The sequence below is a fragment of the Anoplopoma fimbria genome, chromosome 18 (assembly GCF_027596085.1).
Source record: "Anoplopoma fimbria isolate UVic2021 breed Golden Eagle Sablefish chromosome 18, Afim_UVic_2022, whole genome shotgun sequence".
In the NCBI taxonomy this organism is placed as follows: domain Eukaryota; kingdom Metazoa; phylum Chordata; class Actinopteri; order Perciformes; family Anoplopomatidae; genus Anoplopoma; species Anoplopoma fimbria.
This window is the reverse complement of record NC_072466.1, coordinates 18,640,082-18,656,913: the sequence shown is the minus strand read 5'-3', so window position 1 is coordinate 18,656,913 and position 16,832 is coordinate 18,640,082. Positions and strand designations below refer to the sequence as shown.

General features: G+C 44.2%; 1 protein-coding gene across 1 annotated transcript in view; it reads right to left on the bottom strand.

The window, feature by feature from the left end:
• Positions 1-2,939: 2,939 nt before the first annotated feature.
• The window catches only part of ddhd1b (DDHD domain containing 1b), a 77,396-nt gene continuing 63,503 nt past the window's right edge, over positions 2,940-16,832 (bottom strand). The window contains 2 exon segments of the mRNA XM_054617968.1: positions 2,940-3,124; positions 14,532-14,789. Coding sequence (XP_054473943.1) covers positions 2,940-3,124; positions 14,532-14,789 — 443 coding nt within the window.

Sequence of the window (16,832 nt, the reverse complement as noted above, 5' to 3'; positions counted from 1 at the left end):
CATTAAGTACGAGCTGTAACAGCTAAAAGTGTTAATCAGGACGTTTACATGCACTCAAGAAGCTGGGTTACTCAGAGAAACAACATTATGCAGGTAATCAGGAATCATGGTATGTCGTCATGTGGCACAGTGGGAGGAGAGGTGGGGGAGGGGCCTGATGCCAATCTATATATCTATATATATTGGTGCCAAGAATAAGTGTCTCTCTCATGGTCTGCTGCCCATCCCTACACAGTAGGTCGAAAGCTCTGCGCACTTGGTTGCTCTATCTATTAAGTCACAACCACAATAACTCTTCTATTCATATTTTGTTTGTCTTTACACTTTCATTCTACATTCTTCAACAAGCTGACATGTGATCCCACAGTTTTATTCTGATTATGGCATCAATTCCAGTGGGACAGAATACAAATTGCTCTGTAATCCATGACAGTAAGTATTCTATACTGAAGCCCTTTCATGTGCACTGATTCTTAACAGGCATCTGAAAGCAACAGGTATCTGTTCCATCTGCAGTATTTAGAGTGAAGGTATGTCATACCCCAAAAATGCACAACAGATCCGCTGGATACATTTTACATACAACAAGCATCTGACGGTTGCAAAATAACCACAAAAATCTCTGTGCTTATATGCACATCTTATGTCTCTGTTATGACTATTATTCTACACAGACAGATGTATTAAAGGGCCAGTGTATAGGATTTAGTGGCATCTAGTGGTGAGGTTGCAGATTGCATTCAACTGAACAATCCAAGTGTTAAGAGAACTATGGAGGCTTTCAGGTATGGTAAAAACAAAAAAATGTATCTCTAGAGTTTGTTTTGTCCGTTCTGAGCCACTGTAGCAACATGAGATGCAACATGGTGGACTCTGTGAACAGGACCTGCTCCCTATGTAGATATGAAAGGCTATTTCTAAGGTTAGGAAAACAAAATAATTCTTAGTTTCAGGTGATTTATTAAGTTATGAACATTATATTCCATCTTCCAATAAATACCCCTTAATCCTACATACAGTTCCTTTAAAAAGGTTCAAAGAGTTCAATGAAATCAATTAAATTTTCTCGTTCTGCTAATAACTCCCTCCTGCCAGTCCTCCCCGTTGTCACCATGATCCACAACATTTGGTAACCGGAGCAACTACTGCACGCTCCATCGTTTTAAGGGTCTGGCCAAAGTGTCAGCATAACAATACAAGTGGATGTGTTGGTGTGATGAACAACATGATAAAATAGAGATTGTTTAGATGTGGATTTTATAATGGTGTTTTCTGGACAAACAAAAGACTCTTACTTACAGAATACCCATATATTTGTGGATCATTACTAGGATCACATTTATATGTTTACATATAAACATGCAGGCAACTTTTTTCAGCAATTATTTTTGCATTAAAAACAGTGAAAACCGCATAGGAATGATACAAAACAGGGACTATGTTTCTTCCGTTTTATGTGCGTACCTACAGTGATTGTGGCTCTGAGTGCAGACAAAACGCAGGTAACCTACACTCAAAACTGTCTGAATGTATCCTGTGAGACACAGACAAAGCACTGAAGCTGCTGCTGCTCACGCTGGGCCTCCTGGGAGAGCACAGTGCTAATGTTAGGCAACTGTTACCTGCTAATGGCTACATAATCCAGAGGTCAAAATTACAAAATGATGTATTCAGGTTTTAAGACTCAATCTCTGTGTAGAGCATTGTGTTGGAAAATAATTACCTTTAGACCTCTCTATGATATGACATGCCATAATCACTTATGGGTTTCTGTTCTCATCTGAGGCATGGGAGTATGAGAAATGATTGAAGATATTTTAAAGTGGCCCTATTATGCTTTTTCACTTTTTTCCTCTTCTTTAGTGTGTTATATATATTTTTGTACATGTAAAAGGTCCATAGAGTTTAAAACCTGAAGTCCACGCCTAAAAGGAGTTACCCTCCCCTCATAAACACTGCTCCCGAGCTGCCTGAAATGGCTCCATTGAATTCTCTCCTTCATTTCCATAACTTTATGAGGTCACAATGTAACGGAAGTCACAGAAAGCTCTCCAGCTAGTTTGGCTTTTACTCAAATATAAAAGAAAAAGATAGAGCTAAAGTTCACATATTCCATGGTGTAGTGGTTAAGTCTGTCACCCAGGAGACCTGGGTTTGAACCCCCTCTGAGTTTTTTGAAATGTGAAACATTGACCAATCACAACAGAGCAGGCTAGCTGACCAATCAAAGCATACTTTGCTTTCTGGAGGGAGGAGCAACCGTAACAGAGCATTTCAGAGAGAGGTTGAGAAGAGGTGCTGCAGGACAGCCAGGATGAGAAAAACAAGGCGGATTATGAGCATTAACGCAAGTAAACATGAAGCTTAGCGAAAGTTCAGTCAGCATTGGGTCAATTAATTTTCACTTCACCCAATTATAACAGTCATATTAGTTTGCTTGGCGAGCAGTAGGAAGTCTCAGACTGCCAATTCTTAAATTAAATCTTTCAGTCAAACTGCAAAAAGTATTGTATGTCAAATTAAAAATTAAAAAACAATTAGAACTATACAAATGTTTTTGTGAAACACTGTAGTATTGTGAGGTTTAGTGAACATTGCAGCCTTTAAGCCACTAGCATGGCTTTAGAATTTAACTATTTTAAAAACGTCTTCCAATCAAATCAAATAGTAGTAACATATAAAACGGTTGCATTAATCATTATTTGATCAAACAATATTTCACGTTTCCAAAAACCTCTATTTAATAATATATTACATAATATAGTTATACAATTTTTGGAACTTTATTTTTCTATCTGAATTAAGATATTCAAAAATGAAGAATGACTGAATAAATAGACTTCATTCTTAATTTTATGTTCCAGAAATTAGTCTTTCAGTTTATATTTCAAAAGGCGTGAATAGAAAGTGAAATGACCCCGGTTGTGTCAGTTTGCACATTATGAGGTCTCTGGGTTGTCTTCTGCAGGTTCAAGAGGCTCTTGTGGTCTGTACATGAAGGTGAGGAGGAACAGCGCCACATCATAAGAGCACCAATAGGCCGTGTGTGAGGTCACTGCTGACCAATAGCGGCTCTCCACCAAGCCCTCCCGCAGCTCAAAGTCGATGCGTCTCTCCAGTTCCACTAGAATAGAGAAAACAACAGATCATTATCCAGTTGCATACAGTGTAAGAAGAAGACATTTCCCTTAGTTGTTCTCTTGAACCTGGTGGACTTTGGTCATATTGTCTGGAGTGCTCACAGTCAACTTAGTCTGTGTATTTTCCTGAATGATTCTCAACAGTACTGACACTGCCAATTTACATTATGAAAGGTATTTGCAGTTTCTACTGCTTTGATAAATAACAGATGATATGCAGGAATATTAACAAACCCATCTGATCGTATGTCCCCAAGCTTAGGCCTGGCGAATATAATAATGGAAACTTTGATTTTGCAGAGGTTCAGGGTAGCCCAAGAAGAAGGTGGTCGTGGTGTCTACAGAGTCTACTCTCTTTCTCTAGACCTAGACCTTCAGGAGGTAGTTGGTCCACTACAGCAGCGGTCCCCAACCCCGGGCCGCGGACCGGTACCGGTCCGTGGGTCATTTGGTACCGGTCCGCAGAGAAAGATTATTTATTTATTTTAATTAAAAAAAAAATAAAAAAAATACATTATTTCCGTTTTGTTTATCCAGTGGTGGGTAGAGTACTGAAAGTCTATACTCAAGTACAATTACTTCTTTCGAAATCTACTTGAGTAAAAGTAAATATTCACTCGAGTAAGAGTTAAAAAATACATTATTTCTGTTTTGTTTATGCAGTGGTGGGTAGAGTACTGAAAATCTATACTCAAGTAAAACTACAATTACTTCTTTCGAAATCTACTTGAGTAAAAGTAAATATTCCCTCGAGTAAGAGTGAAAAAGTACTTTGTTATAAAGTTACTCAAATTACAAGTTACTTTACATTTTTGTATTGGAGTGCTGGGATCAGTGAAAAAGACATAACGTGTTATAGTGAGTGAGTGAGAGAAAGAGATGCACTTAAAACTCTTGCTTCATTTTGTGTATTGTTCATTAAACATAGCTACATAGAACAATACATACAACAAAAAATGTAATTTAATTTCAAACAAATTTACACTAAAAACGTAAATTAATTTCAGCTCTGTTGTGCATATGACAAAAGTGAAAAAAAAATGTGAAAAGTACTCGTTACTTTTAATGTTTTATTTAGAAAAATGACCGGATTCCCTTTGTTACATCCGTGTAGGAAGCACTCTTGTCACTTGTCTCGGTCATGGTGTCGGTGCGTGCCGTTGCCGCTCAAATTCAACCCAGCTAGCAAAATGAGTAAAAAACAAACGTCGTTGGAAAGTTTCTTTGGGAAGGGGAAAAGGCCCAGTGAGGAGACGGAAGAAGAGCCTACGACTTCCAAGAAAAAGAAAGCTGCATTTAACAGACAATACCAGGAGTCCTACTTAAAATATGGATTTATTCCGACAGGTGATTCCCGCGCACCAAGCCCGCTCTGCATAATATGCAGCGAGCGGCTCTCTAATGATGCAATGAAGCCTTCAAAACTGCGTCGCCACTTAGAGACCAAGCACCCTGCATTAAAAGACAAGCCTTCAGAGTATTTTGAAAGAAAAAAGCGTGAACAAGAAGGACAGAAGCAATTACTGAGGGCCACCACATCAACAAATGCGAGTGCACTGAGAGCCTCATACTTGGTGGCTAATCGTATCGCTAAGGCTAAGAAGCCATTCACCATTGGTGAAGAATTGATCCTGCCCGCCACTAAAGACATTTGCCGTGAAATTCTAGGAGAGGATGCGGTTAAAAAGATAGCACAGGTGCCTCTTTCGGCCAGCACTGTCACTCGGCGCATTCAGGAAATAGCAGAGGACATTGAGACACAATTGTTGGAGAGGATCAATAAATCACCGTGGTACGCACTCCAGGCTGACGAGTCTACAGATGTTGACAGCAAGGCAATACTACTTGTTTATGTGCGATATCTTTATCAGGAGGATGTGCATGAGGATATCTTATGTTCACTATCGTTGCCAACCAAAACCACAGCCGCAGAACTATTCAAGTCGCTGGATGATTATATATCAGGAAAACTGAAATGGTCCTTTTGTGTCGGCATATGCACAGACGGAGCTGCTGCCATGACCGGACGGCTGTCTGGTTTAACTACTCGGATTAAGGAGGTTGCACCTGAATGTGAGTCTACGCATTGTGTCATTCACAGGGAAATGCTGGCTAGCCGAAAAATACCTGCGGAACTTAACAGCGTATTGAATGATGTTGTTAAAGTTATTAACCACATCAAAGCACACGCCCTTAACTCGCGCCTATTCGAGCAGCTTTGTGAGGAGATGGACGCGGAGCACAGACACCTACTCTTACACACAGAAATAAGATGGTTATCCCGAGGGAGATCGCTGGCCAGAGTGTTTGAATTACGAGAGCCGCTGCAGAGATTTCTCTCGGAAAAAATGTCACCGCTGGCAGCACATTTCAGTGACGAGGAATGGGTCGCAAAACTCGCTTACTTGTGCGACATATTCAACCTGCTCAATGAACTAAATCGGTCACTTCAGGGGAAAATGACAACTGTCTTCCAGTTGGCAGATAAAGTAGCTGCATTTAAAGCCAAACTGGATTTGTGGGGACGGCGCGTGAACAGAGGCATATTTGACATGTTTCAAACATTCGCGGGGATTTTGGAAGAGACTGAGCCCGAGCCTTCATTCACCCAGCTAGTGCACGATCACCTGTCTATGCTTTTAAATGAGTTTGAGCGCTACTTCCCAACCACAAAAGACCCACGAACTGCCAAGGAATGGATCCGCAACCCATTTGTCAACAAACCAGGGGAATCCAGCATGTCGATGCAAGAAGAAGATCAGCTGCTGGAGATCGCAAATGACGGCGGCCTTAAAAGTATGTTCGAAACAACCACTCTGCCGGTGTTCTGGATCAAAGTCACAGCAGAATACCCTGAGATCGCCACAACAGCACTGAAAACCCTGTTGCCATTTCCGACATCCTATTTGTGTGAAGCGGGATTTTCTGCAGTGACGGCAACCAAAACTAAATATCGGAGTAGGCTGGACGTAAGCAACACACTTCGGGTGTCATTGTCTCCCATTATTCCTAGATGGGACCGTCTCGTTGCAGGGAAACAAGCTCAGGGCTCCCACTGATTTAGCAATAGGCCTAATAGTGAGTTGTATTTTTCATGCACTTTATATTTGTTTTTGTGTTCTGTCTTATTTTGAAGGCACGTTTAACCGTTACCATAGCGACCAGAGAGTGTTGGGGGCAGAGCCGCAGTTATTTACTCATGTTATGTTGTTTGCACGTTGTTACGAGTGCGCTGCTAATAAAGTTGCATAAGAGTACACAGTCGATTCACGTTTATTATTATATTTAGAAAATACCAGTTTTTATTTTATTTTGTGTATTTATCCGCCGGTCCGTGAAAATGTTGTCTAACATTAAACCGGTCCGTGGCGCAAAAAGGTTGGGGACCGCTGCACTACAGGTCATCCCCAGATTCTCATAATGGGCTGCATGCAGACTCTCTGGTCCATTGTGAGTGAGTTAATATATTGTTGTTATTTATATTTTATTTCTAGTTCTTCTGGTGTTTGAGGGGACCCAGCCCTCTCCCATGTCCCCCCTATGCCATTCAAGTCCAACAAGGCCCCCAAAGTGCAAAATATGATAGAGTTAAATAAAAAGACACAAAGGAGGGGAAAGTTGTGATAGTAAATAGTTAGATAATAATAATAAATCTGAAAAGTCAGTTTCTGCTACATGACATCATCAAGTCTAAGAACTTAGACATATACTTGTGACCGAAACCTAGCAGAGGAATATGGAATATGTCACCCTAATCAAGCTGTGTCTGAAGGATTACATTGTATCTGCTTGCCCAGACTGTCAGGCTGTGGTGGAAGACTTACTGCTTAGTTCAGAAGCTGATTTTCATGTCAGTTGGTGAGCACTGGGTCTTTTGCTTCATTTGAATTACAAATAATTAAAGCTGGATGTAAAAATCCCTTTTTTTTTTTTTTTTATTACTACCAACATTGCCATAACAGCTCCTTTTAAAATTAATTTTGTGTTTTTTGTTGTTTTTGTCTATAACCTGTATATTTTACCTTGAATAACTTTAATGGATTTGAATAACATGGTTAAAAATACCAGAGGCAGAGCTACATACATACATACATACATACATACATACATACATACATACATACATACATACATACCTTGTATCTAACGTAATCACAAAAATTCTGGTTTGACACCATCAGCAACATGCTGTTCCTATTATGTATTAATGAGTGCAACGACTTTATCTCCTTTTATGCTAATAAGCAAATTACATACAGGAAAACATAATTCCAAATTTCTTCCCCCCAAAAACCATGTTTGATAATTTTATTCCCAAAGCGGGCCCAAGGAGAGGAGAGCATGTCATGTCCCATAAGTAAAGGAAATTGGCCCAAAAAAGGATGGAAGGACAGAAGCAGGGCCAAAACCACATTAATAAAAAAGGAACTCTAATGTGTGATGAGGGCCTCCCACAAGAGTCTAATGACAAATGGTTCATCGGCTGACCATGGTATGTGAATTGGTTTGATAGTTAGGCGCCTTTTCGTTATAGGTCACTCTCACTGGCACACCCTTTTTTTTGCCAATTGGCATGACGTAGGTGCTCCATTGGGGTATCCTAGATCAAGCTGTAGATGAAGGGCAGATCGGAGAACAGGACTCCGGTGGGACAAGAGGACTGTTAGTAACCGTGCTGTTTGAGTTTTTGTTTTTCCAGCAACATGTGCTTTTTGTTTACATTTTGATCATGTGGTGTTGTCATGTGTTTTGAAAAGCCATGGGGCCCTGACTCCACCCTGTCTTTGTTTGTTTTCCCGCCATTTTGTGTGCACACCTGATTTCTGTTTGTGGTGATTGGTTTGTGGGTATTTAAGCCCGGTGTGCCTTGGAGTCTCTGCCAGATCGTGCCAGTTAATACCTGAGCCTTTCCAGCGTTCCCTAAATCTTGTTATATTCTGTCTGCCTGTGATTTTTGACCTTTGCCTGATTTTGACCTGCCCTGTTTGGATTTTGGATTTTGGATACCTTTGCCTTGGACTCTGTTCTGACTTTTTGGATTTTTGACCTCTGCCTGCCTATTGACTACGAGACTGTTTTTTCCCTTAGGTTTGTTGCTTGAGAACTAAATTAAATATACTCTGAACCAAGAGCTGTGTGTCTGCTAGTGGGTCCTTCTACTGAATCCCTAACAGTACGATCTGGCCAACATGGACCCAGCGGAACCAGCTCAGTTCAAGACAGTACTCGAGCAACATGGAGTCGTGCTGGGGAGACAACAAGAGCTACTGGAGGAGATTGGAGGAACGGTAGGGGCCATGTCAGCTGGTTTCACAGACCTCGCAGCCCAGGTACAACAACTTCAGCTGTCTCAAACCCCACCGCCACCACCTCCTCAGCAGCCTGTCCCACCACGGCCCACTCTGCCTGTCTCAGAGCCCCACCTGCCCCCCCAGAACACTATTCAGGGGAACCCGGAACCTGTCGTTCGTTCTTGTCTCAATGTGACCTGATCTTTCAGTTACAACCATCTGCTTTCCCTACAGAGCAAGCACGGGTGGCTTACATCATCACCCAGCTGTCCGGGCGGGCGAGAGAGTGGGGCACAGCAGTCTGGGATGCCAGAGCGACGTTCTGTAACTCTTTCACCACATTCTCAGAGGAGATGAGGAAAGTTTTTGACCGTTCCAAACATGGCAGAGAGGCAGCACGGGAGATGCTGCATATTCGGCAAGGTAATCGCTCTGTGTCTGACTATGCCATAGAGTTTCGGACTCTTGCTGCCTCTAGTGGATGGAATACTGAGGCCCTTTTTGATGTGTTTTTCAATGGCCTCTCTGAAAATCTAAAGGATGAGTTAATTGCCCAAGAGTCTCCCATCAACTTTGATGCCCTTGTGGACCTGGCTATCCGTGTGGACTCCCGGCTGCAGCTGCGCCGCAGGTGGAGAGCTTCCAGTGGCCCGGTTAGAGCACCCAGTGAGGGGACAACTCCTCAACCTGCCTTGCCTACTCTACGGGCTCTGCCTTCCACTGCACGTCCAACCCCGGATCCTGAGCCTATGCAGATTAACCGCTACCACATCTCTGCTGCTGAGAAACAGCGAAGACGCAGCTCCAACTGCTGTTTGTACTGTGGGGAGACTGGTCACTACGTTTCCTCCTGCCCAGTAAAAGACGAAGCTCATCAGTAGGACGAGGAGTACTGGTGAGCGCTGCCTCTTTCAAGTCCTCCTCGGTCCTTCTCCCAGCCTCTTTAGAGTGGCGAGGCCAGCAACAACAGCTCACTGTCCTCATTGACTCTGGGGCTGATGAGAACTTTATTGACGCTTCCCTGGCTGCTCAATGGAAGCTGCCTCTCCTTCCTTTACATCCTCCCCTTGTGGCCAATGCCCTCAATGGTAAGAAGCTGGCTGATGTTACCCATGTTTCTGCTCCTGTGTCCCTGCTTGTTTCTGGCAATCATCATGAATCGATCCAGCTCCACATCATTGAGTCTCCTCATGCTCCTGTAGTCCTCGGTCGTCCCTGGCTGAGGAAACATAATCCTCACCTTGACTGGGTTAACAACAAGATTCTGGGCTGGAGCCCATCCTGCCTATCTCTCTGCCTCCGCCGAGCCTACATTCCAATTCCCCCAGTAGGGGACCCCCCAGGAGAATTCCCTGACCTGTCTGCTGTCCCTCCTGTCTATATGGACCTGAAGACCGTTTTTAGTAAGTCCCGAGCCACTGCTTTGCCACCTCACCGCCCGTATGACTGTGGCATTGACCTCCTACCTGGCACGACGCCACCTAGGGGCCGACTCTACTCCCTTGCCCGACCCGAGACGGAGGCCATGGAGAAGTATATTCGAGATTCGTTGGCTGCTGGCATAATTCGTCCCTCGTCCTCTCCTGCAGGGGCAGGGTTCTTTTGTGGGCAAGAAGGACGGCTCTCTTCGCCCTTGCATTGATTATCGGGGTCTCAATGACATCACGGTCAAGGATAGATACCCTCTTCCCCTCATGTCCTCCGCGTTCGAGCTTCTCCACGGATCCTCCATCTTCTCCAGACTGGACCTCCGAAATGCTTACCACCTCGTTCGGATCAGAGAGGGAGATGAATGGAAGACGGCGTTTAATACTCCTACTGGCCACTATGAGTACCTGGTGGTTCCTTTCGGTTTGACCAATGCTCCAGCTGTCTTTCAAGCTCTGATTAATGATGTCTTGAGAGACATGATTAATGAATTTGTGTTTGTTTATTTAGATGACATTCTAATTTTTCTCACTCCCTTTCTGACCATGTCCACCATGTCCACCAGGTCCTCCAACGCCTCCTTGAAAATCAGCTCTATGTCAAGGCAGAGAAGTGCGAGTTTCACCGCACCACAGTTTCCTTCCTGGGGTATGTTGTCTCTGCCGGAACCATAGAGATGGACCAACAGAAAGTCAGGACAGTTGTGGAATGGGCCCAGCCGACGACCCGCCGGGAGCTGCAACGCTTCCTGGGGTTCGCTAATTTCTATCGTCGTTTTATTAGAAACTACAGTGCCCTGGCTGCCCCTCTCACTGCCCTTACCTCGACGTTGGTTCAATTCACCTGGTCACCTGCTGCGGAGAGGGCCTTCCAAGAGCTGAAGAGGCGATTTACCTCTGCCCCGATCCTGATACAGCCTGACCCAGACCGCCAGTTCTTCGTGGAAGTGGATGCCTCGGATGTAGGCGTTGGCGCCATCCTTTCTCAGCGTTCTGTCAAGGATGAGAAGGTCCACCCTTGCGCCTTTTTCTCCCATCGCCTCTCCCCACCAGAGCGCAACTATGATGTGGGCAATAGAGAATTGCTGGCCGTCAAGTTAGCTCTGGAGGAGTGGCGGCACTGGCTTGAGGGGTCAAAAGTGCCGTTCCTGGTATGGACTGACCACAAGAACCTTGAGTACATTCGTACTGCCAAACGTCTAAGTTCCCGTCAAGCCTGCTGGTCTCTCTACTTTTCCCGATTTAATTTCACCCTGTCCTTTCGCCCTGATCAAAGAACGGCAAAGCAGATGCCCTCTCCCGCATTTTCCCAACTCCTGGTAGCCCTGATGAATCTGTGAACATCCTCCCAGACGACCGTTTTGTTGGAGCAGTTCAGTGGGAGATCGAGACCTTGGTGCGCGCCGCCCAACCGGACAATGCAGCCCCCAGTCACTGCCCTGTTAACCGCCTGTTTGTCCCTATGTCCCTCCGTTCCCAGGTCCTGCAGTGGGGTCATTCCTCCCGGCTTTCCTGCCATCCTGGAGCAAGGCGCACCAAAGCCTTCATTTGCAGGAGGTTTTGGTGGCCAACCATAGGGGAGGATGTCCGTGCCTTTGTCTCTGCCTGTTCTGTCTGTGCTCGGAGTAAGACCTCCACACAACCTCCGTCTGGTCTCCTGCAGCCCCTGTCCATACCCAAGAGGCCCTGGTCCCACATTGCACTGGATTTTGTTACTGGCCTCCCTCCATCAGACGGTAACACAACCATTCTCACGATTGTTGATCGCTTTTCTAAATCCGTGCACCTCATCCCATTGCCTAAACTCCCCTCGGCCAAGGAGACTGCCACCCTGGTAATAGCACATGTTTTCAAATACCATGGCTTGCCTGTGGATGTCGTCTCTGACCGTGGCCCCCAGTTTACGTCCCATTTCTGGAAGGCCTTCTGTGCTCTCATTGGTGCTTCTGTCAGTTTGTCCTCAGGCTTCCACCCTCAGAGCAATGGCCAGACGGAGAGGGCAAACCAACAGCTCGAGACAACTTTGCGGTGCATGGCGTCTGAGAGACCAACCTCCTGGAGCCTCCATCTACCCTGGGTTGAGTACTCCATTAACTCCCTCCCGTCTGCCTCCACAGGACTCTCCCCTTTTGAGTGCTGTCTCGGCTACCAGCCCCCCCCTTTTTCCTGCCCAGGAGGTGGAGGTCGGCGTGCCATCTGCCCAGGCCTTCATCCGCCGTTGCCATCAGACCTGGAGGAGGACACGGACAGCGCTGCTGCGTGCCTCAACCAGGATGAAGCGCCAAGCTGACCGCCATCGCTCCAAGGCCCCCCCCTATCGCGTGGGTCAGCGTGTCTGGCTGTCAACCCGGGACATTCCACTCAAGGTGGAGTCCCGGAAACTGGCTCCCCGCTTCATCGGCCCTTTCCCCATTTTGAAAGTCATTGGCTCTGCTGCTGTCCGACTCAAGCTCCCCCCCCACCCTCCGCCGCATCCACCCCACCTTCCACATGTCCAGGGTAAAGCCCTTCATCTGCAACCAGCTCTGCCCTGTTCCCAAGCCACCTCCTCCACCACGGGTCATTGATGGCTCAGAGACTTTCACAGTTCATCAACTCCTGGACGTTCGTCGTCGGGGTCGTGGCCTCCAGTTCTTAGTGGACTGGGAGGGTTATGGCCCCGAGGAGAGATGCTGGGTTCCATCTGGGTACATTTTGGACCGTACCCTTGTTAGAGACTTTCTAAAGACTCATCCCATTCCCCCAGTTAAGACGCCAGGAGGCGTCCGTAAGAGGGGGGGTACTGTTAGTAACCGTGCTGTTTGAGTTTTTGTTTTTCCAGCAACATGTGCTTTTTGTTTACATTTTGATCATGTGGTGTTGTCATGTGTTTTGAAAAGCCATGGGGCCCTGACTCCACCCTGTCTTTGTTTGTTTTCCCGCCATTTTGTGTGCACACCTGATTTCTGTTTGTGGTGATTGGTTTGTGGGTATTTAAGCCCGGTGTGCCTTGGAGTCTCTGCCAGATCGTGCCAGTTAATACCTGAGCCTTTCCAGCGTTCCCTAAATCTTGTTATATTCTGTCTGCCTGTGATTTTTGACCTTTGCCTGATTTTGACCTGCCCTGTTTGGATTTTGGATTTTGGATACCTTTGCCTTGGACTCTGTTCTGACTTTTTGGATTTTTGACCTCTGCCTGCCTATTGACTACGAGACTGTTTTTTCCCTTAGGTTTGTTGCTTGAGAACTAAATTAAATATACTCTGAACCAAGAGCTGTGTGTCTGCTAGTGGGTCCTTCTACTGAATCCCTAACAAGGACTCTGTTTACATCAATGATGCCTGGTACTAAAGCATAGTCAAAGTTGATGGCCAGTGTTTCTCTGATCTCTGATCTCTGGTTTTGTTGCTGCTGTTTAAATTCCTCATAAAAAAGAGGAATGAACTACAGCAACGCACTACTGTTTTGTTCTTTCATATTTTTCTTGTGTAGCAAATGGTCTACAACTGTATTGCATGTGTAAACCTATGTTTCATAATGACAATAAATGATCTTTGAATCCTTGAATGTTCTGTACTGATACTATTAGATCTCTGCTCAATATTGCAACAGCAGCGCGTCCAGATGCTGCTATCTACATTTATGACAGAAATACACCCATCAAAGTCGGAAAAGAAAGTACGAGGATTAGATTAACTGCTCTTGAGATGATCACTGCAGACCAAATCTTCAGACCACTCAGACAGATTGGCATAAAAATACGCAATCGGAAGCATTGTGATCGACCCAGAAAGAGGGGGAAGAGAGCCGGGATAAGGACTAAACAGCTTGGACCTAAGGTGATCCACTAACCAGCCTGATCCTAGCTAATGACAGGTGGTTGGAAAATAAAATGGATGAAATAAGTATCAGGCTAATCCAGCAACAGGAAATCAGTGACTCTGGAAACATATTTACATCCCGGATCAATCATAACATGACTCATCATAACATCCCGGATCAAGCTATTGCACTTGAAGGGCTGACTGTTTACTGCGCCGACAGAACTCAAGACACTATTAAGAAGATGGACTGTGTGTTTACATTAAGGATGCTTGGCGCTTGAACATAGTCAAAATCGATGGACAATGTTTCCCTGATGTTGAATTTTTATACTAAGATGCCAGCCATATTATCAGCCCAAAGAATTCACCTGTGTTTTTGTTGCTGCTTTATATATTCATCCCAATGAAAATTCAAAAAATACACTACAGGAATTATATGAGGTCAAGCAGGTCAGCAGACAAATGAAAAAATTAAGTAACTTAATGGACCCATTCATCATTCCCCAACCAGAAAGCCTGGATGAATACTGGGAAAATGATCCCTCCTCTGCCGCTCTCCCATAGGTTTCTTCCTTTTTTCTCCCTGTTAAAGGTTTTTTTTTTAGGGTTTAGGAGTTTTTCCTGCTCCGGGTTCCGGGACTAAAACTCAACAGCAACAAATCTGAAATCCTAATCAAGCCTCAAATCACTTAACAAATCCTGTCACAAATTCTCCATTGATAGCTGTTTGATTACGACTGTTAATTACAAACACATCCACAACCTTGATATTATCTTTGATCAAACCATCCAGTAACTTTGAGCCAGACAACAATGGTCTAATGGTAATGGTAATGCATTTAAGTTTTGGACCAAAGGTACAGTACTTACACGAGGTGTTGTCCATGACAGCTGAGGTGGACTGGGACATGGCAGGCTCCACCTCTGTCCTCCCCTCCTCTAGTTCTTTGTCCTTTTCTTCGCTCTCTGCCACTGTTACTCCTTCCTCTCCTGATGTAACATTTTCAACTTCAGTGGCCCCGCCCTCAGAATCTGATGGCTCCTCCTCAACTCCTCCCACCTGGCCACTAGAACGGGAAAAGCGGGAAAACAGGATTCCTCCGATTCCCTTTCCAAGACTGGCAGCACCTGAGGGGCAATAAGATTCGTGCTTCATATACTTCATTCATTTCAGTCACAAGTAGAGTAAAATGTGTCAAAAGTTGGTTGAGCATTCCTATGGAAGCCCAGTATTTGTGTTGAATTGTTAAATGTTTGACCTATCACTAGGCCCTGCAGTGGGTTTCAAGCTGTGTTGTCATAAATCTACTGAGCCCTCTGATAGCTGAATAGACGAATTAGCCGATTTGCTGCTAAATAGTTTGTGATGTCCCAAGCTACTACTTTTATTATTATTAGTAACATTTCTATGACTGCAACTATTACTGCTTTTACTATCGTTATTATTCTGATATTTTTCTCCCTGTTGAAGGTTTTTCTTGTGCCGATGTGAGGGTTCCGGGACAGAGGATGTCGCATGTGTACAGATTGTAAAGCCCTCTGAGGCAAATTTGTAATTTGTGATTTTGGGCTATACAAAATAAACTGAATTGAATTGAAAATATATCCACTTCTGCTGTTATTATTAGTACACATACTTTTCTATTATTATTCAGCTATTATTAATGCTACTACTGCTATAACTACTCACATTATATGTATACATTTTTGTAATACGGACTGACTGTGTTGTATTTTATTATATTGTTCATTCTGTACACAAGACATCTATTGCACATCTGTTCATCCTGAGAGAGGGATCCCTCCTCTGTTTCGTCCTTTTTCTCCATGTTAAAGGCTATTTTGGGGAGTTTTTCCTTTTCTGATGTAAGGGTCCATGTACAGAGGATGTAGTATGTTGTTTGGGTTATAAACTATGTTAACCAGGAAAGCTGTTATCTTAAGCTGCCACAGTTCCTTATGGAGAGGGCGAGAGGGATTGTCCAGAATGGCTCTGAGTTTGACCTTCATCCTCCTCTCACCCACCGACTCCAGACTGTCCAGCTCCAGACCAACCACAGAGCTGGCTTTCCTCACCAGCTTATTTAGTTTGTTGGCATCTCCAGTCCTGATGCCACCACCCCAGCACACCACAGCAAAGAAGAGGGCGCTGGCTACCACAGACTGGTAGAATGCCTTGAGCAGTTTATTGCACACACTGAACGACCTCAGCCTCCTCAGGAAGAACAGCCTGCTCTGTCCTTTCCTGTAGAGGGCGTCAGTGTTATGTGTCCAGTCCAGTTCATTATTGATCTATTATTGATGTGTGTGTAGTTGGAGTAGCTCAGCCCAACAGAGAGAGCAGAATAAATGCATTTTGCAGCGTGACGATAAAACAATAAAAAGTCTTAATAAAAACAACAGTGACTTCTGGGCTTATCAATACTCCAGTAATTTAGCACTGGGGCCTGTTTATTGCCGCATTTCAGAACGCTTCCCCACTTACAGATTACGTAAAATGCTAAAGGCTCTCTTTAGAGCCAGTGTTAAGTTTATCAGTTCTGGACTACTGTATAAATATGGTGGTGCAACATGTTGGACTCAGTGGAAGACGACCCGCTCCCTATCTAGCTATACACAGCTTTTTCTAGGGTAACAAAATCACATTAGTTTCAGGTGATTATACACTGATTAAAATATTGTACTGAATATTATATTCAAATGCTGCCAATTATTCCCCATAATGTTACACACTGTTCATTTAATGTATTAAGACACACTATATTTAGTTAGTAAGGATTAACTAGAGTATGGTATTAAGTTATTAAAAAAATAACATGCAGTGAATGACGACCGAAAGATAAGAAGCACCCGGGAGCAACTCAGTGTTCAGTGTCTTGCTCAATGACACCTCGGCATGTGAACTATAGAGGCCAGGGATCGAAGAGGCCACCTTGGGTGGCAAGACGAACACTCAAGGTTAGAGTGCTCTATGATCTGTGGTAAATTGTTTAATTCATTGAAATTGAACTGATTAGCTTTTATTCAGGGATTTATATCGAACTGTTTGGTACCATTTGGCAGCTGAGAAAGCCCAGCTTTAAAAGACAGAAGAGTTAAAAAGGCTATTTAAGTTAACTTGTATTGATTATGTAAAAAAAAAAGTTTAATGAAAGAAAAAGAAAGTACAGG